The following is a 23,815-nucleotide window of genomic DNA, read 5'->3' as shown; positions in this document are numbered from 1 at the left end:
ATCCTTTAATTTTCTCCAAAATTAACAGTGAGCCTTATAATCCGGTGCACCTTATGTATTAATTCTGGTTGTGCTTACTGACCTAGAACCAATTATATGTGGTACACGGCGCTCAAAAATCTGTCAAAATGTTTTAGTTTTGCTTAATGTATGAAAACAGACCCGTTCATTGATACTGCACCTCGTAGCTAATCCGGTGCGTCGTATAGTCCGAAACATACGGTAAATAAAAAGTAAACAACCTGAGCATTAGCCACTCCAGCTAAGAACACCTGTTATAATACTGACATCATTGAGAGTGAGAATTAAGGTTTAATAATGATGATAAAACAAGATGGCAACTTTTAGGATAATAATAATAATCTGAACTATCTTAAACTTCAGAGGAGTTTCATCACTGCACCACGTTTCATGGGCTTCAACTTTTATTTTGTAACGTCACAAACTGGCAGTCAGCACCAGGAGTTCACACACAAAAATCCTATAAAATGTGCCTTAAAAAGGTTAAATATTGAAATATAATTAATTGACCAGATGTAGGATGCTTGTTCAACAACTATTTTAAGAAACGTTAAATCGTCATGGTCATGTTTTTAATGCAACACGAACATTTTCTGTCTTCTGCTTTTCAGATGCGACAGTTTTGTCTCGTCTTTAACATGAACCTGATCAACTGATACACATTTTGCACCAGTTAACATTTATTCCACAGAGTCTGTGCTATATTCTAATTGTTAATTTGCAGCATTTTCTTTATAACCAAGTCTAAACGCATCACAAGTGAAGTTCAAGATTCTCACACGGGCTTCAAAACACGTCCCTGAATTCTGTGCACCACTTAAAATATTTCTGCTTCCTGTTTGTCTCGGTCGACTGTCGCAACAACCTGAAGATCCAGCACCACGCCTGGAATAATGACTCTGTCAGTTCCATTGTGTTTCTTTAGGTGAGATTAACGACGTGGATAAAGATCGACCTGGAGAGACCGACCTGAAAAATGCACAAAAACTTGAGACTTTTGTGATTATTTGTGATTGGATTTAACGTTATGTTTCGCTTTAAAAAAAAAAAAAAAAAGAACAACTAAGGAATGTCCTGCTCGTGTTCCAGTTCACTCACATCATTCAGACGGAGGCAGCACGAGGTCACGGCGAGCAGGATGCCCTGCCCCGACGGAGAACAGGCGCTCCTCTGTGTTAACACGCAGCAAAGCTGTTTACACGCAGCGCTCTGGGTGTGTGTTTGGATAAAACACGCGTGTTTACTGAGCTGTCAGTCATCTACAGTATATCAAGAAAACTTCTGAAACACGACCGAGGCCTCTTACAGCAGGTGTGTGTGTGTTATGTAACCACAAACACACACTGTTCCTTAGCATAATGATTTATTCAAATACGCTCCAGCAGTAGGTGTAGCATGTGCTCGGCACCGCGCCAAGTATTTTAACCTTTGCATCAAAATTTAAACGAGATCGACTTCTTTACAACTCCTAAAATGTCTGTTTTTTTTTTATTTATTTATCTTTTTAAGAGTAATTTTCCTCCATTCTGCCACAGCTTGAAAACATGTATAAATTAAAGGTTTAGCACGGCTTGTAGAAATGTATGTCCCCTGCCGCCTTTCATCCAGGAGTTTGAGACTAAGATCATCTTGTGTGGAGAAATACCATAATTTCCGGATTATTGAGCGCAACTGGAATATAAGCCACACCCACTAACTTAAAAACAAAATTTGTATACATATTTAGGCTGCACTTACGGGTGTCCACGTTGTAATGTGGGATATATACACCGATTTTTTTTTATTTTTACTTTTAATTAAATACCGGTAACATACACAAATGCGTACAGTAAATGTTTTTTTTTTCTGAACAGTACCGTAACATGGCTGGTAAAAAAATAATAAATACAGTTGTCTACAAGGAAGTTATTGACTGCAATCTAATTAGTAATTGGTAATTTCATTGGTCAGATTTTTTTAACCTTTATTTATACAGGTCGTCTCATTGAGTCATGAGGATTCACCCCCTCAAAGAGAGGCGTGTATTGGGCAGCCGTGTGAGCGCCCGTTTGTGGCAAGGCTTAATGTTTTGGCAGCATGACGCTCGTTAGCCCATTAAAAAAAAAAAAAATCCACGTTAGCCGCAGCATTGTATAAACCGCGGAGCTCAAAGCGTGTGAAAAAAGTTGCGGCTTATAGTCTGGAGATTACGGTAATAAGAGTTAAATCTGTTTGGAGCAAATCTATTTAAAAAAAAAAAAAAGTGTATGTGATCTTCATGTTAGCCCTTTGTGTAAGTATCGGGAATAACTCTCTACAACTATCGCTCCAAATTGTATTTTAATGTCAGTAAAATTGACAGAGTTAGTCATTTTAGTGCTGGATAAGGCTGATCAGCCATAGTGGCCATTTTGAATTGTGGTGACTCCAACTGTTAATCAGCTGTAGAGGTACGATTACTTCCTGAGTTTCATTTTAATCTATAAGGTTCATGAGATATTTTGCCAACAGTCCAAAGTCTATATAGTGTTATTTTCTGAATCAACAGCCAATAAGTTTGGGAACCATCGTTTAACATGACCTATCACGTAAATTAGATCACAAGTTGTTTTTAAACGGACAGGTAAGAGACACCTGCGCTCACGAATAATAAAACTAAAACTCGTCACAACTCAGGTTTGTCATTCATAACATCTGAGACATGAGAGAATGAAATGTGATCCTCAGACGAGTCAAAACTAAATCAAATAAAATCATGGATTTAAAAAAACATCATCCCAGGGACTGAATTTTTAGGATAGAAGCTGTCCCTCTGCCTTGTTGTTCAGGCCTGAGAAAAGGGGGTGGAAGGGGGGGGGGGGGCAGTTTATGAGCTAAGTGGGTGGGGTCTGTCATAATGTTCTATGCATGGACTCATTAATGCTAAATATCAATACAACAACAGTGATATCTGCAAATTTAGCTATATGATTTCATACAGGGTAGACTGAACAGGAAGGGGCTTGGTACACATCCTTGTGGGGAGTTTGGATTGAGAACAATGGCAGTGGACTAGACACACTGTGGTCTGCCAGTCAAGTGATCCGAAACACAGTTGTGCATAGACGGTTTCAGCTCCAGCACGTGTTGACTACCTGTTGAATGTTGGTCTTAAAACACTGAACATGGATTTCTTGAAAATCCACAAAGAGAAATCTGGCATGAGCCCCAGGTGTCCATAAGTCAGAGCAAGAAGAAGAAGGTGCATCAGGCACAGACCGGTTCCCCCTGTATGCATATTGATGGGGTCCACAATGAAGCCAACTGAACCTTGATAAGAGCCAAAACCAGCCGTTCCAGGGATTTTATAGCAAATGAGGTGAGAGCCACTGGATTTTGCACCCAAATGTATGGGGACTGGGACAAAAGTGGACATCTTCAAACAGAGCTTGGGACAGAGTTGAGCATGCCGTCTTAGAACCTGACCTGCCCTTTTGATTATGGTTCTGAGGTGAATCCTGAATCCATTAACACACATACAAAAGTTACCTTTTCCTTTAAAAACCAAAAGAAATGGTATAACCCATGCACTTCCATCATTTACAGTTGGTTTGTAACTCACGTTAATAATATAAGTTTATTTTTGACCGGTTGAGTGTTTAATATAAATATGCTATGTGTTGTCATCATTACGTGTTTCTATACAATGATGAAATTTGTGCTCTGCGTTTAACCCATCACACGTGAGACACACCCAAGTGGAGCGGCTATTTTAGTGTTGGGGATTAGGCGTCTTTCTCGAGGACAACACAACATGTGGGCATGGCGGGGAGTCGAACCTGCAGGTTCCTGGTTCCAAGTCGGCTGCCTTAACCACCGCTCCACAGCCTCTCCCGTCAACCGTTGAAAAATAAAGTCGTAACGATTTATTCAGGTATTTATTTTGCGCGGTTTTTTTTTTCTTTCTTTAAATAGAAGCGAAACACGTCACACAGGCAAGCCTTTAATATCTATTCTTTGTCGTCAACATGAATGTCGTGAATGAGCACATGAAAAGGGAAATACGCCTTCGTATTGAAAAACCTGAACAACCTGATTTATTAAAGACTTAAACAAAGCAGAGGTGGGAGGATAAGGGAAGGCATTAAACTAACGCAGCGTTTCTCTTAGGGTTTCTGGCGTTGGGGGTTATGTTTTACTTTTAATAACAGCAATGAATTTAACATATGAATAACATAAATAGTACTTAAATGGCTGTTACTATTGCGGCCGCAGGCGTGTTTAAAAAAACTTCTTTTTTTTTATTTTGAGTGGGTTGAGACGTTTGTTCATACGCGCAACAATGGACACATTGGCGCATGCGTGTGCGTCATGGAGTTTGTTGGATACACATTTAATAGTCAAATTTTAGATAAAAGACCCAGTGAGGTGTCGAGCCAGGGGTGGTGGATGGGCGATGTTTGATTTTGGTGTCTCCCATGGCCGCTATGAATTGGGAATGTGCAACGTACAGGTGGTTTTGGTTTTTTTTACATGCCATGACCTTCGTGGGGGATGCGAGCAGTGCCAATGGGGCATGGGGCACATCATCAGTAGGGTAAAACTAACCTGTCTCACGACGGAATAAACCCAGCTCACGTTCCCTATTAGTGAGTGAACAATCCAACGCTCGGTGAATTCTGCTTCCAATTATAGGAAGAGCCGACATCGAAGGATCAAAAAGCGACGCTGCTATGAACGCTTGGCCGCCACGAGCCAGTTATCCCCGTATAACCTCCCTTGGATAATGCTAAAACCCAGCAACGAGAAGAGCAGCCATTGATACACGCTGTTCTGAGGAATCTCATCAACTGGTCCCCCTTGGAGAGGAGGACGCAGGAGCCCACCCACAACCAGGACAGGAACAAAGACTCCAGTCTGTTTCTCAAGCTGCATGAAACGCAAACACTTACAGTCCTGTTGGCGTTTACGTTCAGGCATCCCTCTCTCTCGTACAAACTCTTACTATTCACGCCTCTCTATATATAGAATATCCACACAGAACACAACACGGCCTTTGACTGGACTTTCCAACACTTGAAGACGTTTCACAGTAAAGTCACTAAACTCTTAACACAAAGTCTGATTGAAAATGTGCTAACCGATGAGATTGATATAAGTCGCCCTGTTTGAAATTCAGATTTTAAACCACAATTTTACAATCGTAGCCAAAGTGACTGAGCCCGACCCTGACTGAGAAGTGGATCCAACGAGATATTTTTAATCGGTGCTGCGTTTGGAAGAAAATGATGAGGTGGGTGGGCTGAAACTTGAAATTTTGACCACTGGCTGTCACCACATCCCACACACAGGACCTGTAATTATTCTAAAGCATAGCTTGTATGTTCTTCATGACTACACAGCCTCTGATTTCCAACCAAGCATGGACGAATAAAAAAAAAGAAGCCTTGCGCAAAAGATTAAATAAAGATGACAATAGAAAGGTAGACAGCTAATGCTATAACTCTTAAAAGTTTTTGCTGAACCATTTTAGCCTTGGTGTCCTCAGGCTGTTTCTGTTTCTATTTTCTACCGTACATGTCGCACTGCTCTACAGGTTGCATCAGTCCAAATATGTCTAATAAACTGGAAAAATCCATAAATACGTCGCTTCGCCGTATACATCCCATCTATTATACGTCACCGCTAATGCGTTGCGGTTGTTACGCGTCACCGCTGACAACCCAGAGATGTGGGACGGTGTTGTGCCAAGATTGTGTCATTAATAGACACTTTTACCTATTACGTGATACAACGGCATACCTTACTACTAGAGTGCCATCTAGTGGCTGGAAATGGTAGTGTTCAACATTTTCAGTCAGAACGAATGAAAACGGTCATATCTCAGACAAAAATTGGTTTATAAATATGGGAAAAAATCCATAAATACGCTGCTTCGGCGTATTTGCAGGGCATGTAAATTATGCAAAAAAAACCTGCGACTTATACAGCGAAAAATACAGTACTTATGGGGCAGATCTGGTTGGCAGACTGAAGAAGTCCTCTGGATGGAAAATGAAATGTTTCTCCCTTAAAGAAACTGATCCAGATTAAATGATTTAACTTTTTTGTTGTTGTCTACCTGGATGATTGAGCCTACAATTTTTTTTTTCTTCTAAAGTGTAAGGTGGATAATGTCTGCATTTTTACTGAATATTTGCTGCTTACATCAACTAAACTTTTGGTAGCAAATCCATTATTTGATTGATTCATTAAATTAATTAAAAGAGTTGAACATTTGCTTTCTAAAAGCTCAGTTTTGGGCCTTTGCCAACTCCTGATTGAACATACTGTCACTTTATTTAACTTCCTAATGTGAGCAAGCATCTTAAATTCACCTTTTTAGCATTAATTAATTAAAATCAAAAGAGTAGACGTGTGTGAATTTGTTCCTGGCATTAATAATTCAAGCTGAGATTTGAGTATTGTCTACTTGTTCGCAGGCGCAGCCCTCTGTTTAATTCAGTGTTGTGGTTTGATGGAAATCGTAGCCTCCAGTAGTGATTAAAGCGGCTCCTCTCGCATGAATTATGGAACTTCAACACGTTTTAACTCGTCTACGATCGGAGCGTGTTGGCGTCGACGTCCTCAGAAGTGAAGGGGAACACCACCGTGTCTGCATCTCGGCTGATCTGGTCTTTTTGGTGTCTGATTTCTGAGCCAGCTGTTTTTACACTCGGTGAACCCTGCTCGTCGCACACCAGCAGCCTCACTCTTTCCATCTCACACACACACTCCTCTCGGCTCCCAAGGATACCACAGCAGAAAAACATCTGGAAGACACACTTTTGAGTTACGCAACTGGCTTTTAAACGCAAAACTTCAGGTTACAGAGGAAACTCTTGTGCGTCATCTATCTCCATCTTTACTCGTTTATCCAATTACATTACCATTCTGCAAATAGAAGATATACAGCGACACGTTGTTTTTATGGCCTGATAATAGAAAGAGAGGCATCTGTTCTGATAAATATACGTTTGTACATGTTATCCTATACACTTCACACGATGAAACCCTTGAAATGCTGCTTTTGATTAGATGCGTAAATGTAATTAAAACTTTTTTAAATTATGGGTGGAAATCAGTGACAGAAAATAAACACCAATATCAAAATCTGCCTTTTATTTATAAAACGCCTTCGGGTTAGTTCTGTAGTTGAATCACTTCTTTTTTTGATCATGGGCAACCATAAATATATATTTTATGGGTGACTGCTGTTTAAATTGCAAATAGATGGTGTGTCCCATGTGCATGGTGGAGAAATATCCAGCATCATATAATGAAAATAGACTCATAAAGCATTTAAATCATGAACCTCAGAGCAGATTGTGGGATAACACCTCCAGAAGAAGCCAGATGATCAGACAGAGCTGCTCTGGACCCCAAGGCTCGGTTTTGTGAATGGAGAGCAGGGTATCCCTTTTCTCCTACTCCTCATCAAAGCGAGATGTTTCTCAGCCTGTCACCAGGCCCTGATCGATCCCTGGTGGAGCCTCCTGTCGGATCAATAATCGATCACTTACATTGGTGTAGAGCACAGAGTCGATGTCCCCGGCCTCGGACAGCTCGCTGAGGTTCCTGTCCCAGTGGAGAAACTGTTCACTGCTGTCCAGGATCTCCATGATGTCCTCCTCCGGCCTCCTTGTTCTCGGTTTATTTCCTCCCGCAGCGAAACACACCGAGGTTCGTGTCGCTCTGAAGTCTCCTCCAAACTCAAAACTTGGCGACAACTTGTGTTTCGGGTCGGGAAAACAAGTCAAAGCTCAGAAACAAGTCCAGCTGGTTCACGCGCGAACACGTGAACGCCTCATCGGTTGGATTGAATAGATGTAGTTTGGAAAATGTCAGCGCTGTTGTCGCTCATCTCCACTCTGGTTCTTCTTGTGTCCGTTTCCCAAAAAGCTTCTCCGTCCTGTTTTCTTTCCTCCTCCTGAGCAGTCCAGACACTCAGGAATGTGTGGGCGGAGTTAAGCTAGCGCCGAGACAGGAAATTACGGGGGAAAATGTCCAAAAAGTCAACAAATATAAGTGTAACTAACCTTCAGACCGTGGCTATACGAGAAGAATCAGCTAAATACTTTGTAAAGTTAAATATGAGACAGAAAATGCGTCGTGGATAATCTTATTAGGTGTTCGGGACTTGATTTTTTTAACTGTTTACGCTAAAAATGCTAAACTTCCGGTCACTAATTTCAAAATAAAACACTCTAAATAATGAGTTCAGCAAGTTTGAACATGTTGGTGCAAAAATGCCGCACTTCTTCACCCGAGTCAAATAAAGTAAAATATTACAGAATATGTATGATTTAAAATAATTTCAACTAATCTATGGATTAATACTGCAAATGATTATTATTTATTCCAGCAGTCATATAAAACCTGTCAAACCCTCGTATGCATGTAATAGGAATCGATTGATTGAACTTAATAGGATAGCTCTAACAAGGTTGAGTCGGGTCCTCTGGATGGATTCTTCTTTGTTGAAACGCCTTCAGTCTGAGGAGCTGCAACAAACTCACTTAATAAATAGCTCCTTCTCATAGTGGATCAACCAGTTTGATGGTGACAGCCAAAACTAGTTGTTCACATGCAAAAGGAGGACCACCAGCCTAACAATTGATCGTTGGTGCTCTGATGGCCGCTTGCTATTCACAGAGGGCTGTGTGATACTAGCAACTCCATGCAATAACAGCATTGTAAGAAGGTTGCAATTGGACACAGGGGCCTCCGCCCGTTTAACAATGGAGTTTATTTTCACAAAGATGGTTTCCTTTACCCCGGTTTCAAACCAAAGCTCCTCTCTATCAAGGATGTGAACATCTTCATCCCTGAGTGACTGCTGGCCTGGAGATGAGTGTAGACCGCAGAGTCCTGGCCTGATGATTTTGCCCTTTTGTGCTGGGCCAGCCTTTTGGCCAGTGGCTTTTTAGTTTCTCCAATGTAAAACTGATCACCCTCCTGACACTGAACAGCATACACAATATTACTCCGTTTGTGCCGGGGGACTGGATCTTTGGGATGAACCAGGCTTTGCCGTAATGTATTTTGGGGTTTAAAAGCCACTGGGACATTATGTTTAGAAAATAAACGTCTCAGTTTCTCGGAAAGTCTTGTAAAATACGGAATGACCACTTTTGTTTTTCCAAGTAAAAAAAAAAAAACAGTGATACAAATAGTATTTCTTGTTCTAGAATCAGACCGTTAAATAACATTTTATAAAATATTTTAATTAGTCTGTTTAAAAATATTCAAACCGTTGTGAAAAAAGTTTTTAAAAAAAGTAAAACAGAAATACACCGAAGTACCTTAATCATCAATATTAAAAATATTTGCTTTTATTCTCTAAGTCATGTTACTTGTTTCCGGTCGGACATGTATTTTTGTTCCCATTCAGTGTTTCTTTAAAATGAATCCACAGGTTACCAACGTTCACAACCCCGCCCATATTCAAAGCTTAACCAATCAGGTTAACCCAAATATTTAAAGCCCCTTGAACAGTGCAGCTCCGCCCACTCTCTCTTAACTGACAGATGAACAAGCCAATCAGCGAACGCTTTGAATCGTTGCAGCCAATCCCTTAAGGCCAAGACTACCTTGTGTTCTATCCCGCCCCTTGTTGCCAGAAAAACACCCTAAAATGTTTGTGAAAAATATTTACCAATTCAAAAGCACTTAAATATACAAAACAGTACTACTTTATGTAACCTCGAATTACCTTGTTTTATGCCTAATTTTACAGCTTCAATTATTTTCTTTAATTTTCTATAACCCATGTTTAATTTTCAGCTAAATATACATTTAATTGAAAGACAATTTGTTGGTGGGGGGGGGGCAAAGAAATCTGTATTGAAGACATTTTTACACAAATGCATGTGAGCTGAAAGCAACCATTCAACTCAGGAAGGAAGTGAAGAAATTAAATGATAAAGCTACAAATGAAAAGAAAACAAACAAACAAAAAAAAACTTGTCCCCTTTACATCAATTTATCAAAAATGTAAAAAGTAAAACAAAATGCTGCAGCAGTGAAACTGACTTTGACAGAGCTTCCTGTAAATTTGCAACACACTTTTAGCCCTCATGTTTCAGTCAGCCATTTGTTTCTGCAGCTTAGCAACTTTCAGTCAACAATTCCCTTGGGGTCAAACCCAAAGATAGATCAAGAATAAATTCTTTCAGGTCAAAACTTTGTTTCGTTAACTTTTCTTCTGAAAGCAACGCAACTAAAACAGCTGTTACATGTTGACCCTAATGTACACAAGTGATTTACAACAGCCCTGACTGCAAACAATAATTAGTTTTATCCTTTAACCTTTTTATCTCTATTCAGCTGTATTCTTACAGATAAGACAGAAAGTCATACAACTTCAAAACATGTCATTCAAACGTGCACTTCCTGTTGACAAGCCCTCCAAGACAGAATCAGACAGAAAGTGAGTTTAGGATCATTTTTAACAAAAGTTATGTAGTTGTTAAATACACTTCCTGTAAAAGTTTACGAGCAAAATAAAAAGGTATAATTAGCATTATCAAAAAAAAAGGAAAGATTAATAAGTATTTTTGCTTTTGCAAAAGTGGAAATGGTGAATATAAACCATAAAACTGCAGGAACACAAATGAACAGCATAACAAACCCTGACCTATAACACTTGCTCTTACAGAATTTGAATTTCCTCAAAACAGAGCTCAATTTTTTAAAACCTCACAATTTAAAAAGGAAAACGAAACAAAATGAACAAATTATTACAGTTTCAACACATTTTTAACTATTTTTGTTGATGTGCACAGAGCACAACCGGTGAATATTTAGAACCAGAGCAGCTTCCTTCTGCTCCTCTTGACGTCTCGTGTCTTCATTTTCACCAGCAGAGGGCGCCAAAGTCAAACATGATCTTATTCTGTCACGAAAGAGTCTTCAGTACAAAGAAAAACAAAAACTAGAAGTTATCCTGTTGATAGGATTTCAGATTTTGTCTCTGTTGTCGCTCAGAAACACTATATTCTCTAAAAGGAGGAAAAATAATACAGAATCAGGTGATTTTTACAGTTAGAGGAAAGCTGTGTGGATGAATTAACTATTTATTCTGACCTGCAATAATGGTTGTGGCCTGACGTCTCACTTGGTTTTTATCCATGTACTCTCCGTAATCCAGTTTGCCCTCCACTAGAATCCTGGCCCTGAAAGAGATTAAAATAATTGTTATTCACAAAAAAAATTGTATTTCTACATTTTTTATGCAAGGATGTAACACACCATATAAATTCTGTTTACGAGTATTTAGAATCGGAGTTGGGCTGAAAGTAGGTGGCAAATCATAGTTAAAGATAAATATTGCAATTTTAATATAAAAAAAAAAAAGAATTATTATTTTTTAAAATATCCACCCAATTAAGAGCAAAACACCTGTGGGCGAAAACAAAAATTATATTAATGAGGTTAAATCACGAAATCAAAAATTAAATTTAAACAGAGCTGTGTTTTAAACGATCATCTGAAAGTTACGATATTTCAAATTTATACAAGTACATATTTGTATTAGATTTTTTTTATTTATTTAGGTCTTATACTCGATGAAGTTCAGCTTTAATAATAATAATAATAATTTATTCAATTTGTACTGCACTTTACATTTTACAATCTCAAAGTGCTACAACATAAAATATCTAAAGAGAATAAAATGTGGACTCAAAAAGGAACAAAAAAATGTTAAAAGCTAAAAAACTAACTAAATAAAAACAGCAGGATTAAAATACTTTTAAACACTATAAAATCTTTTAAATACGAAGGTCTTCGGTCCTTTCTTAAAAACTTTCTGTAGTGTGGGGCATCCTTAGATGGTCAGGGAGACGAGGAGCAGCAGAGCAGAAGGCTCGGTCACCCGTGGTGCACAGTTTTGTCTGGGGAGGGTGGAGCTCGTAGGAATTTGTGGAGCGGAGGGATCGTGTTGATGTCTGAGCATCTTTAAGAGTGTGGAGCATTGCTGTGAATGGATCGCTGGGTGAGTAAGAAAACCTTGTACTCAATACGGAGCAAGAGATTTAAGGATTGGGATGACGTGCTCATGTTTCCTTTGCTTCATCCTACCTACCATCCTACCCTGAATGCTAGAAAACGCCTTGTATCTGTGACTTTCCTTCCCTCAATTGATTTTGGTGATATTATTTATATGAACGCTCCTACAAGAACCCTGCAGATGTTGGATGCTGTCTATCATGGTGCACTAAGATTCATAACTGGCTGTGATTATCGTACCCACCACTGCACCCTGTATTCACTGGTTAACTGGACATCATTAACTTCACGCAGACTCTCTCACTGGTATATTTTCATCTTTAAATCACTTCTTGGTCTGCTGCCTTCAGACATCTCCTCCTACATGTCTCTGCGTGAGTGCAGCTACGGAGTGCGCTCTCAGGACATTATTACCTGCAGTGTTCCCTCAATGAGGACTGAACTAGGCAAAAGGGCCTTCTCCTATTCTGCTCCTCTTTCCTGGAATATCTTACAAAAAGATTTGAAGCTCGCGACCTTGACCTCTCTAAGTGTCTTTAAGAATCTGTTGGACTCCTGGCTGGGTCCAATGCAGACATGTTCCTGTTGTTAGTTTTCTACATTTGTCTTGGAATCTAGCTGTTTTTTTTTTGTTACCTTTTTCCTTTTAGCCATCCTATTTGTTAAAAAAAACTGTAGTATGAGTTTTTATAACTGCTTATTGTTGTTGCTGTTGTCCATTGTTGTCATCTTTCTTTGTTGAAATCAGGTCTCTCTTGTAAATGAGTCCTCGAGGCTCAATGGGATTTACCTGTATAAATAAAGGTTGATTGATTGATTGATCCTGGCTGCACCGTTCTGAACATACTGAAGTTTTTGAATGTGCCTTGATGGAATTCCATTTAAAAAATTTAAAAAAAAGTGCATTGCAGTAATTCAGTCTTGAGGAAACGAAGGCTGATTGAGGCTGCCACAAGTTTTTCCAGCACTTTGGACAAAAATGGAAGGTTGACATGATGGACTGGATCCAAGGTGGGCTTTCTAAGAAGAGGTTTGACGATTGCCATTTTCAAGGTAGGTGGGACAAAACCCGTTTGGATGGAGAGGTTTATCACAGATGTGATCAAAGGACTGATGAAAGCGACGTTTCTTTTCAGCAGAGCAGTGGGGAAATGATCGATGGCACAAGAAGAGGATTTCATTCCTTTGACAATAGCGGTCACTTCTTGCTCGGAGACCGATGTAAAACATGGAAGACTTTGAGGATCGTCATCCTGGGGCTGTAAAACGGTGCAGGTGAAACTAACAAGTCTGCTCTGCCCCCTGCTGATAAAACTGATAACTGCAGGGTATTTAAAAGTAAAAAAAGACTAACTAAATCAACTTTATAGATTGAGTTGCTACTTTTTAGACATATTTGTGATAAAAAAATATATATATTTAGTCAACTTCTGTGTTCAAAATCTACAACTATAAATGCATTTCTGCTGTATGACTCGTGGCGTTGTGTTTCTCGTGTTAACTTTTAATGTGAAGATGTTCAAGGCTTTAGAAAAGCACAACTTTGACAGCTCTGTGCCGTTATGAGGGTTTCACAATAATTTTCACAGGAGTTTTCTTGTAAAAAGTAATAAAAACACACGTGACAACTAAGATTATATTCAAGTTTGGACAAGAACGTAGTATTACACAATACCAATACTCAAATTTTGTTCCTCTCAATCAGTCACTGCAAGTATTGCAAAAATATATACGTACTGTGTGTAGAGTGAGCTAAATGCTTAAGATTCACAATAAAAAAAAAATTCTGATGTAACTTTTTTTATTCATGTAGCATTATTGGAAAATCTAATCAGTTCTGACTGAATAAAGACAATTGATTTCTTTAAACTCGGATCTAATCTAATCTAATAAAACATTCCTGCAGATCTGATCAATCACTGCTTCATGTAGTAAAACCACAGAACGTCTGTTTCTCTCAAAAGTTCAGTGAGTTTTTACCCAATATATCCACAACTCTGATTAACCAATCAGATCATTCTTAAATCACCAGCAAAGCACAGAACCCAGTTTAATGAAGACTTCAGCATCAGATACTGCAAGTGGCAGCTCAGAAACACTGACGTTTCAGGATTGGTACGATACAGTTTTACGTGAACTATGACTCGTGAAACAAACCCCGCTGTCCGTACCCTTTCTTGACGTGCTGATAGGCGACATCTCTCAGACCCGGTTTGAACACCGAGATGCGATGCCACATCGTCTTCTGACTGACGTCACCTGAAGCGAGAAACAGCAGCTGGTCGCACAAAACACCGACTTAACATCTGAAAATATTCCTAACTCACACTGAAATCATTCTGGTTTTAAAGTACCCCCCAAGCTCAAGAACCGCTGCTTTGAAAACCAGCGGCGCCAGCATCCATCGTGAGTTCAAACTCTTTCATGACATCTAGCGGTGCAAACCAGTACTTGATCCCAGCTTTAACAGGAAAGTTTACCATAAATACACATTTAACTAGAGAAACCTTCAGATGTGCAACCTGTTGAGTTTAGCTCTCCGTCTCCAGAGCGCCACATCTCGTTTGTCGCCAGTGAGAAGATGGTGACGGGGTTACGACCGTCCACTTGTCTCATCACCGGGTCCTGACCAACCCGTCCCAACAGCTGCACCCGGTTTATCGCTGGGGAAAAAAAAAACGTACAGCGTGAGGATTTTATGATCGCACTGTGGAGGAAAAGTCCCTTCACTGTCCATTTTTAAAACTCTTTTAAATGCTCTGCACTGTTTATATTGATCTTAATGTTTTAACTGTTGTATTTTTATGCGTTTAAATTTGATTGATTTTGTGTGTACAGCACTTTGGTTGTTTAAAGGGCTTTATAAATTAAGTATTATTATTAATATTATTAACAACTTCAGTGTGGAGCTGAAGAGTTTAAGCAAAGTCCAATACATTAAAATATTAAAGAAAGACGGGAGACTGCGATGAAGTGAAAACTCAAAGCAATTACTTAGTTGGCTCTTTAGATAAATAACGTTATTAACTGACTTTTTATGTATATGAATGTTTCTGTTCAGTGTCCTGAGATGACTTCGGTTGTGACTTGTTGCTATATAAGTAAAATGAAATGAATTTTTATGAAATATAAGACAAGTTACCACGATGTTGTAAGCTTTAGAAATAGTACGACTATTATAAATGTCTATTAACCCTTAATAATAATAATAATAAATGAAATTAAAAATCTTTTTAAACTTGTGTTTATCGTCATCGATGTAAGTAAGTTCCTTTGGGCTGCCCACTTCTTCAGGTCATCGCAGCGAGTGTACTTACATGAAAGATTTGAACATTTGTTTTACACCACATGCCCTTCCTGATGTAATCTGGGCTCAAACCAGCAACCCCAGGATTACAAGACCACAGCACTGACCGCCAAGCTACCGCAGCTGTTGTCATGATGAATGTACTGAGTTAAAAAAAAAAAACAACTAATTTCCCTTCGGGACAATAAAGCATATTTTATCTTCGTCTCTCTCTGCACTGTGATCTTCCAACAGAAAACGAGAGAGGGAGGGTAAGAAACATTTAAAGTGATGAACTGAGGCTCATGGAAAGTCCATGGAAAAAGACTAGACTAACACACTTAAAACTTATTTTATGCTCAAAAAGCTATACGACAGCGTAAAACAAAGACAAGAAAATTGATTTGTTTGAATCAGACGTTTTGATCTTACATCTTTCCAGGATGAGGCTTGTGTCTGTACTCCTGTTTCTCACCATCTGTCTGAAAATCTGTAAAAGGTCAGACACAGAAACATCAAAGTACTGCGCCTGAACGTATTTTAATTGTACAAATCCAGAATAGTGTGCTTCTGGAGAGTACAACTGAGCTTAAAGCTGTTTGGAATTACTAAACTAAAGTGAACATATTTATAAGTTGGCTTGGCTATATATTATTATTATTATTATATTTATTTAATGACCAGATTCTTTCTTACCTGTGCTGATGCACTTCTCAACATCTTATCTGCGCTGCAGGCAGCTGGGTCCAGACAAATGCAGCAGCAGAAGTTTCCAACACTGACCTCGTCAACAAAACATAAAATATTAAATAATGTGTTTGCTTTGAACACGCCACCTTTTTTGATTTTGACGGTGCAAACTATATTCATTTCTTACATTAAAAACAAAATTAGTGTGAATGTATATTTTACACTTTCTTCCACAGTTGAGACAAAAATGACACAAAACGCAACATTTTATAAACAAGGAGCAAAAAAACAAGAAGCAAGATGATCGAGTGTAATGCTCCATTCTTATTCTTTCAGCTGTTCCCTCCACCACTGTCTTGTAAACTTTTCCTTTGACCTTTGCTGACACACTTTTGTCACAAATCACTCCTGAAACTTTTCTCCATCCACTCTTTTTTCACCTGTGTAGCACTCCCCATTTTCCTGGACAGGTGACCGCAAGTCCCTTTAGTCCTACACCTTTGTGACCTCTAATGTGCAATAATCTAAGTGAAAGCTCTAAGGTGACAAATAAAAAAGACTAAACTGTTCTGCGTTTTAAAATTAAAGAGCAAAAACTAACAAAACCTGTTAATTTACATGGCTGTTATTTGAAAAAGCCTTTAAACGTGATACAGTCAAAGCCGTATGATAAGACGTTCAGAAATCTCCCGCCACTAAATGTTAACACATAAAATACTTAAAATGTGGGAACAAACATTATTTTTGAGTTTTCAGGTTGAAAATTACTTAAAATAAATATATAGTTTTAAAAAAGCGTCAGAACGTGCTACTTACAAAGGAAAGAAGCTGGGAGAAACCTCAGCACATTTACCACTTCGAAAAGCTCCTGATACTCACGCTGCTTCCGGTCCGTCTGTATTAAATGTCCGTCTGAAATGTTTCAAATCATAACAGTTCCGTTTCACAAACTTTTAGAAGAAGAAAAATAAAATTACATAAAAAAGTTACTATTCAAAACAATTACCTGTAAAAATAAAAAAATAAAAAATGCATGTTAGACTGATTTGTAACTCTATATTGTCCCTAGGTGAGAGTGAAAGGTTGTTTGTCTCTTGTGTCCCTGTGATGGACAGGGTGTCCCCCGCCCCTCGCACAGTGATTGCTGGACATGGGCATCGGCGACCCCCGTGACTCAAAACGGAAGAAGCGGGTAAAAGATAATGGATCGATGAATTTAGATCTTTATAAAATCGTGAAAAAAAATGTATACGTATGGTCGGATCTCTATGGGACGATTATCAGTCAACGTCACTTCCTGGTATACTGCGCATGTCTGGTGCAGTAAGAAACCACGATCATGATTTGTTGCACTGTAGTTTGCAGTAACCGTTTTGATAAAAACAATAAAACGCGCAGGAGGACACAGTTCTCCTATGCTTCTCTCAACTGTAATGCTGCACAGGTGCTCTTTTTCACAGGTCTGACCAGTGTCGTCTTTGATTGTGTCCTGCAGACAGGTGCAACAGTGTAAAGGTTGTGTATAGCTGTCCGACACTGGAGGACCATCTATTGGCCATTCTCGTGAAACTGCGTTTAGGGCTCACCAATAAGGAGATTGCGTTCAGATTTAATGTTACTGAATCAGACATTTCCAAGATTTTGAGAAGTTGGCTCCCTGCCATGTCTCAGACTTTGAAACCTTTTAAAGTGGCCAAGTTAGGATGCCATATTAAAAATGCCAAAATGTTTCACACCTAAATAGCAGCATTGTCGGTGCATTACTGACTGCACTGAGATTTTTATTAACGGACCCAAAAATTTCAGCCAGAACCCAAACCCATTCCAATTATAGGAGCCATAACACAGTTAAGTATTTGGTTGGCATGTCACCTGCAGGAGCAATTACATTTTTGTCTGCAGGATGGGGTGGACATGTTTCTGATTAACAACTTACCGAGTCTGGATTTTATGACGTTCTGCAAGTAGATGAGGTACTAGTGGTTTTACAATTAGGGTTGCGTGTCATGGTGCTACTCTGAGAATCCCTCATTTTACCAAAAGGAAAGAAAAGCAGCTGTCTGCTCAAGAAGTGGAAACATCAAGGCGTTTGTCCAATGTTAGAATACACATTGTAAGATTAATTGGTAGATGGAAAACTTTCAAAATTCTTACTACCGTTATTCCACTGTCACAGGTAGACCTATTAGACATTGTAATTGTGTGTGTGTGTGCAGCGTTAACATTTGCAAAAAAGTATAGTCCCTAGAAAATAAACTGTAAATAACTTGAAGTATTCAAGAGTCAAGGATAAAGTTTTTGTTTGCACATAAATTAAAAAGGAACATTTTTTTAAGCGCACAGTGATAGGAATGAAAACGTTAATGTGAAAATTAAAAAAAATAATTTACAGCTCACAGTGCCATTCTTTCCGCTTTTACTTTTGCACGAGTCAAAGATACATCAAAAACCTGTGTTTTTTGTATACCAAAAAAAAAAAAAAATGTGCACAGAGTGATAAAGTAGAGGCTTTCGTGTTTGCAGGAAATTGTCATTGAATTTAGCTTTTTTTAAATTTACACATTGCTCAGTACCATTCATTTTAGTTTTGCACATAGTGGAAAAGATTAATGCACTTTAAACAGGTTTTGTAGGATTCCAGGCTCTGGGAATAGACTCTCGATCAGGGAGTAGATGTCGGGCCACTGAAGTTTTGGTCATCTATCCACTTAACTGAAGCAAGCCGTACGAGTCATTAAGACTTATTAACCAATGGTAATTCAGCAGCTTGTTTTAGTCACTTGGTGATAAACTGTTGTACACCCAGATTTGAATGTTGCAACTACAAAATGCACGTGAACTACAACAAGCCAGTTGGTTTAAAAGTGCCGGCTCGTATCCACGAGATGATAGCCAAATAATCCAGCTCTAGACGATGAAATTAGTTCTCTGCATTTAACCCGTCACACACCCAGGTGGAGCAGTGGGCAGCTGTGCAAGCACCCACAGAGCCATTACTCAATGACACAAATCTATGGCAGGGAGTTTACCCTGTGATTCTCTGGTCTCAAGTCAGCTGCCTTAACTTTACACCAGGGCTTGCCAACTAAACTGCTCGAGGGAGACCACAGGTCAAGACCAGTTACAAAAGGCCTAAACATTTAAATGCAATGGATCCATTTCAGTGCACATTAGTTAGTTAAAAGTAAAAATTTTATTTAAAGACATTAAAATAGATTTAACACTTATTGGTTACATTAGAAATTTGCAGTAGTCTGCTGCAGCTTGATCCTGGTCCAACCAGCCTCTGAGGAGCAGCTGAAGGGATCTGAAGCTGTTGGACAGTTGGTCACCTTGTTCTAATAAGTAGATTACAGCCGTCTGATAGCAAAGCCACCAAAGTTTGCAGGGATCTCGTAAACTGTAGCCAAGGAAAAACCCTGACCAGGAGCTCCCATGGTGCGGCTCCTGGGGACAGCCAGATCCTGACTGGTTTTGTAGGTCTGCAGCCAGCTTTTGGGTCTGGATCCTCCTTGATGCCCCATGGCAGGTTTCCAAGCCTGGGTGTGAGGAGAGAACCTCCTGGCCTTCTGTCCTTCAGATCTACGATTTGATAACACCCTTTTAGCAGGACCACGAGCGTATGTCTGCATCAGTGCAGAGCGTCCACGTTGTCCAGGAGCATCTGGGCCGAACAGACGAGAAGAGGAGCCCACCTCGCTGAAAGGCATTTTAGCAGCAACCCTGGAAGGTTGACGTGGTGCAGGAACAGGTCTGGAGGAAAACATCTGCCTGGGAGCCAAAACAGGATACTTGATAGGACGCTGCGTTCCCCACAGAGCAGACCAATTTCTGCCGATTGAGGGGTTCTTCTGGTTCTGAGGACCACCAGCAACAGAAGAAAGGCCCAACGACTGCCTTGCTCCTATTGGAGCATCAGCCCTGGGTGAAAACAGCCTTTGCCTGTTTGCTTTGAATGCTCTGCTCTTCACCAGTCTGACTGAACTCTGGGCTGGCTGGGAAACTGGTGTGGAACTCCAAGTGGAGAGTCCTGGCCCAAAACCACTGGGGAATGCAGGACCAGTGTTGAAGCTCCTGCTCTGGAACGAGAGTGGAGAAATGAAGCCTTGTCTGACTTGATTCTGGGGATGGCTGCCAGATGTGATCAGGCTGCCATCTGGTGGTGGGAGGCCAACATATGTGTTGCTGCTCTGGAAGCTCTGAGCTGGAGGAGGAGGAGGAGACAACATGAGTCCACTGTGGTGGGACATTGGACCAACAGCTGACATTCCTGTTCTTACCTCCTTCAGTCCAGAGACAACATACATGCTCTGCTTGAACCAAGAACACCACCAAGATCCTGTTCAGGAAACAAAACAAGAAGGTTAGAAAGAAAAGAGGACGTTTGAGTTAAAGCAACAACAAACGCTCACCCCAAACCAAGTCCACAAGTCATTTCTGGATCTCTGCTCAAGGACAAGCCTGCAGCACCTGGTTCTGTGTGTGGTACACAAGTGATGTGGTATTTATTGGAACCTGGAGCCAATCACTGCTCAGTGATTTGATTGTCTGCAGGTGCTGAGGTTCATCTCGTTTGTCTCAGTTTTATGATTCATTCAAATAATAGACAATGCAATACTCTCCAACCCTGTCAAGAAAAAGTAAAGAAACAATTTAATAGTTTTGGATGGATAATCCTGGATAAAACTAAAGATATAGGAATAAAACATTTTCCAATTAGTCCTGCTGTTGCTATTCCTGTCGTCCCACCATGGGTCCTTGGACAAATCAAAGTTGATTTAAATTTACTGAAACCAGGGAGATAATTAGAAAGTAATGAGGTGGAAAGATACATAGGAAGGGAGTACTTAGAATATATATAAATTTATACTGATGCATCTAAAATGTTAAATAATAGAATTGGTGGTAATTCCAGAATTAAATATGAAAAATAAAAGAATAGCTGATAATTTAACAGTATATACAGGAGAATTATTGGCAATATTTATGGCTTTAGAGTGGGTTGAAAGAATTAGAGGGGAAAAGGTTGTAGTTTGTTCAGATTCAAGTAGCGCATTAATAAGTATTCAGGATTCAAGGCAAGGCAAGATATTATACTGGAAATAGCTCAATTCGTTTTCGGGATTAATAATTATGTGTCAGAGATTAAACTAATATGGATTCCTGCACACATGGGAATAATAAGAAATGAGTTGGCTGACCGTTTTGCTAAAAGTGCTGCTATAAAGAATATGTGGATTTAAACGTTCAAAGAAGTAAAAACAAGGTTCATAATAAAACTATATATTAAGAAGAAATGACAAGAGCATTGGGATAAAGGAGACAATGACTGATTTTATTATATAAAAAAAAAGGAGGGAATTCAGAGAATTTAATAGAACAAAAAAGAAGAAGAAATTATTTCGAAGATGAGATTTGGTCACACGGGATTAAACAGAACACTGACAATAATCAATAAACATGTTACAGGCTATTGTGATCATATTGTGGACATATTTTCTTAGAATGCAATAAATATACAAAGAAAAGAGAGGCATTAGTTAGAGACTTAAATAAAAATAAAAGTAAATTAGAGATAAAGGAATTGCTGCAAAGATCTGGGGATAACATTTTTACCAGCATATTTGGATATTTGAGAAGAACAGGTAATTTAGAAAGGATATAGTGTGTAAAGTGGTGTAGCATCTGGTCCATCCTCCAATCCAGAAGGTGGCGGTAATGCACCTAAAAGTTGTTTTCCAACCGCCATTAAAAAACAAGAAGAAGACCGTGCAATTTTATCACATGTTGTAAATGTTCACATTTTGCTTTAATTTATAGAGGACCTTCTGACATTTAAAATGCTTTCTACACCATCTCACCCCTTTATGAACTTATTAACTGTACTTATTAAGATTTGTTTGTGTTTGACATCAGAAAGTTATTTTAATGTATCTTGAGAATCACATCTGATAAAGATGTCAAACAGTATTTGGACTCAGCTTCTTATGTTTTTAACTAAATTTACTCCTTTCAGGTCAGAAACGATTTCAGATTTTTAGACAGTTTTTAGACTTTTAAAAGTCATAACCAAGGAATCTAAATGATCACTTTAATAAAATCTGTGAGAAAACTCATGTTAGTTGAAGATGTGGCCTGTACTTAGGTTTTTAAATGTTTGTGTTATTTCCTTTTTGTTTTACAGAAACACTTTAGCTGATATTTTCCTGCTTGTTGAAAAGGTGAGTTTATTGTGGTGAAGTGGTTTACAGCTTGAGAGACAAGGTAAATCTAAACTTGAGTATTATAGGAAACATTCACATTTATTATTAACAAATATTCTCATTTACATCCAACACGTTTGACTGTTATTTCTTCTATGAAGTACTGAAAATTAAAAACATGTTATGTAAAGCAATTAACACATTTGGGATGAAGATGTTTTAATTGACATAACTTTAACATCCATTCGTCTGCAGGATTTCATTCTTTCCATTTCTCATTATCGTAGTTAGAAGACTATAAACAGGATTATGGAACTTTTACCAGCTACTTACTACAATAAATTATTTTTTACATTTTGTCTACATACATTTATCTAAATTCAAGTAAATTCTGTCTGACACATTCATAAAAGACCATTTTATGTCATATATTAAAAAGCAGGCAGTCCATGAAAGCTTTTTGTCTCCTTCTGCCAGCAGAGGGTGAGCTTGCCTTCCAGATGTTGTGCCTCTCTGCTGACAGTGGGGTGGAGTTGGTGGGATGTGAATTTTTTTTCAAGACAACTCCCTTCATGCTGTACTTTTCACAAACTCATCAACGGTCCGTCTGCGAGAGGGAACATCTTGGACTGAAGCTGTAAATGCTCTTCTCTGGAAGATGCTGTTCATGAGCTTCACTTTAACAGCTTTGGGTGAGTCGAAACTTTTAGTTTTTGTTTGGAAAAAAAAATTGCTGGGAGCTTGCTGGTGAGGAATCCCATCTCCAGTGTTTCCCACCAGCAGCAACACATATAATGAAAATCACATGCACGGTGTTATTCACACTTACCCATTACAATTGTTTTGATCTTTTTATTTGTCTTTCTGGATGTAAAAAATGAAAACTGAACAGAACATAGTGATGATTTTACTGACGCTGTCCTCTCGCAGCCCTGTGGAGTCCCGTTTGGACACAGGAGCCAGAGTTTGCAGATGTGTGCACAGAGGGCAGCTGTTACCCCGCCACAGGTGACCTGCTGATCGGCCGGGCGCACAAACTCGACGCCTCCTCCACCTGCGGCCTCCATCAGCCGGAGCAATTCTGCATCGTGGGACACCTGGAGGTAAAAAAAAATAAATAAATAAATAAAAATGCTGCTTCTGCTGGAAACTGAATATAAACGTTCAGATTTATTCAAAGTACCGGTAACTCCAGTTGTTATCAGAAGGGGGAAAGCTTTGAGCAGCTTGGAAATGGTTGTTATTTACAACCGTGAGAAAGTCTTCCAGATGTTCACTGCCTTAGATGTTCACTGCCTTAGCTGTTCACTACGGTGGCCCTAAGGTGTAAATGAACATTTGAAAAACCTGAATTACATTTGAAAAAAAAACAACAAAAATAACAAAATCACAACAACATTAGAAAAAAACAGAATTACATTTGAAAAAAACACAACAAAAATAACAAAATCACAACAACATTAGAAAAAAACAGAATTACATTTGAAAAAACAGAATCACATTAGAAAAAACAGAATTGCATTAAGCCAAAGCAGAAGTGTAATGTAATTCTGTTTTTTCTAATGTGATTCGGGCCACTTCCGCTTCGGCCACTTCCGCTTTGGCT

The 23,815-nt window shown here is 39.0% G+C and overlaps 4 protein-coding genes across 5 annotated transcripts in view; 1 reads left to right on the top strand and 3 right to left on the bottom strand.

Annotated features, from left to right (window-relative positions):
- creb3l2 (cAMP responsive element binding protein 3-like 2) overlaps window positions 1-7,897 on the bottom strand; it is a 37,548-nt gene extending 29,651 nt beyond the window's left edge. Inside the window, exon 1 of the mRNA XM_037696046.1 lies at window positions 7,542-7,897. Coding sequence (XP_037551974.1) covers window positions 7,542-7,640 — 99 coding nt within the window. The 5' untranslated portion in view covers window positions 7,641-7,897. The remainder of the gene's footprint in view (window positions 1-7,541) is intronic.
- Window positions 7,898-10,702: 2,805 nt separating this feature from the next.
- On the bottom strand, window positions 10,703-16,902 carry ssbp1 (single-stranded DNA binding protein 1). Of its 2 annotated transcripts, none has more exons than XM_037695718.1 (7): window positions 16,823-16,902; window positions 16,013-16,099; window positions 15,749-15,806; window positions 14,553-14,693; window positions 14,202-14,289; window positions 11,107-11,195; window positions 10,703-11,021 (listed from the first exon to the last, which is right to left on the bottom strand). In XM_037695718.1, the coding sequence occupies exons 2-7, from the start codon at window positions 16,034-16,036 to the stop codon at window positions 10,981-10,983; spliced, it is 441 nt and encodes a 146-aa protein (XP_037551646.1). In that variant the 5' UTR covers window positions 16,037-16,099; window positions 16,823-16,902; the 3' UTR covers window positions 10,703-10,980. The 2 variants fall into 2 exon arrangements, with proteins under 2 accessions (XP_037551646.1, XP_037551645.1); XM_037695717.1 differs by having other exon boundaries at window positions 16,013-16,094.
- Window positions 16,903-19,180: 2,278 nt separating this feature from the next.
- Window positions 19,181-20,484, bottom strand: LOC119428073. Its single transcript, XM_037695716.1, has 3 exons — window positions 20,419-20,484; window positions 20,287-20,345; window positions 19,181-20,210 (listed from the first exon to the last, which is right to left on the bottom strand). Exons 1-3 carry the CDS (start codon window positions 20,439-20,441, stop codon window positions 19,357-19,359), a joined length of 936 nt encoding a protein of 311 aa, XP_037551644.1. The 5' UTR covers window positions 20,442-20,484; the 3' UTR covers window positions 19,181-19,356.
- Window positions 20,485-22,709: 2,225 nt separating this feature from the next.
- lamb1b (laminin, beta 1b) overlaps window positions 22,710-23,815 on the top strand; it is a 29,625-nt gene continuing 28,519 nt past the window's right edge. Inside the window, 4 exon segments of the mRNA XM_037695719.1 lie at window positions 22,710-22,762; window positions 22,764-22,821; window positions 22,823-22,901; window positions 23,140-23,312. Coding sequence (XP_037551647.1) covers window positions 22,710-22,762; window positions 22,764-22,821; window positions 22,823-22,901; window positions 23,140-23,312 — 363 coding nt within the window.

This window comes from Nematolebias whitei, chromosome 22 (assembly GCF_014905685.2).
Source record: "Nematolebias whitei isolate Nwh7 chromosome 22, NemWhi1, whole genome shotgun sequence".
Classification (NCBI taxonomy): Eukaryota; Metazoa; Chordata; class Actinopteri; order Cyprinodontiformes; family Rivulidae; genus Nematolebias; species Nematolebias whitei.
The sequence above is the reverse complement of the archived record's forward strand: the minus strand, read 5'-3'. Positions and strand labels throughout refer to the sequence as shown.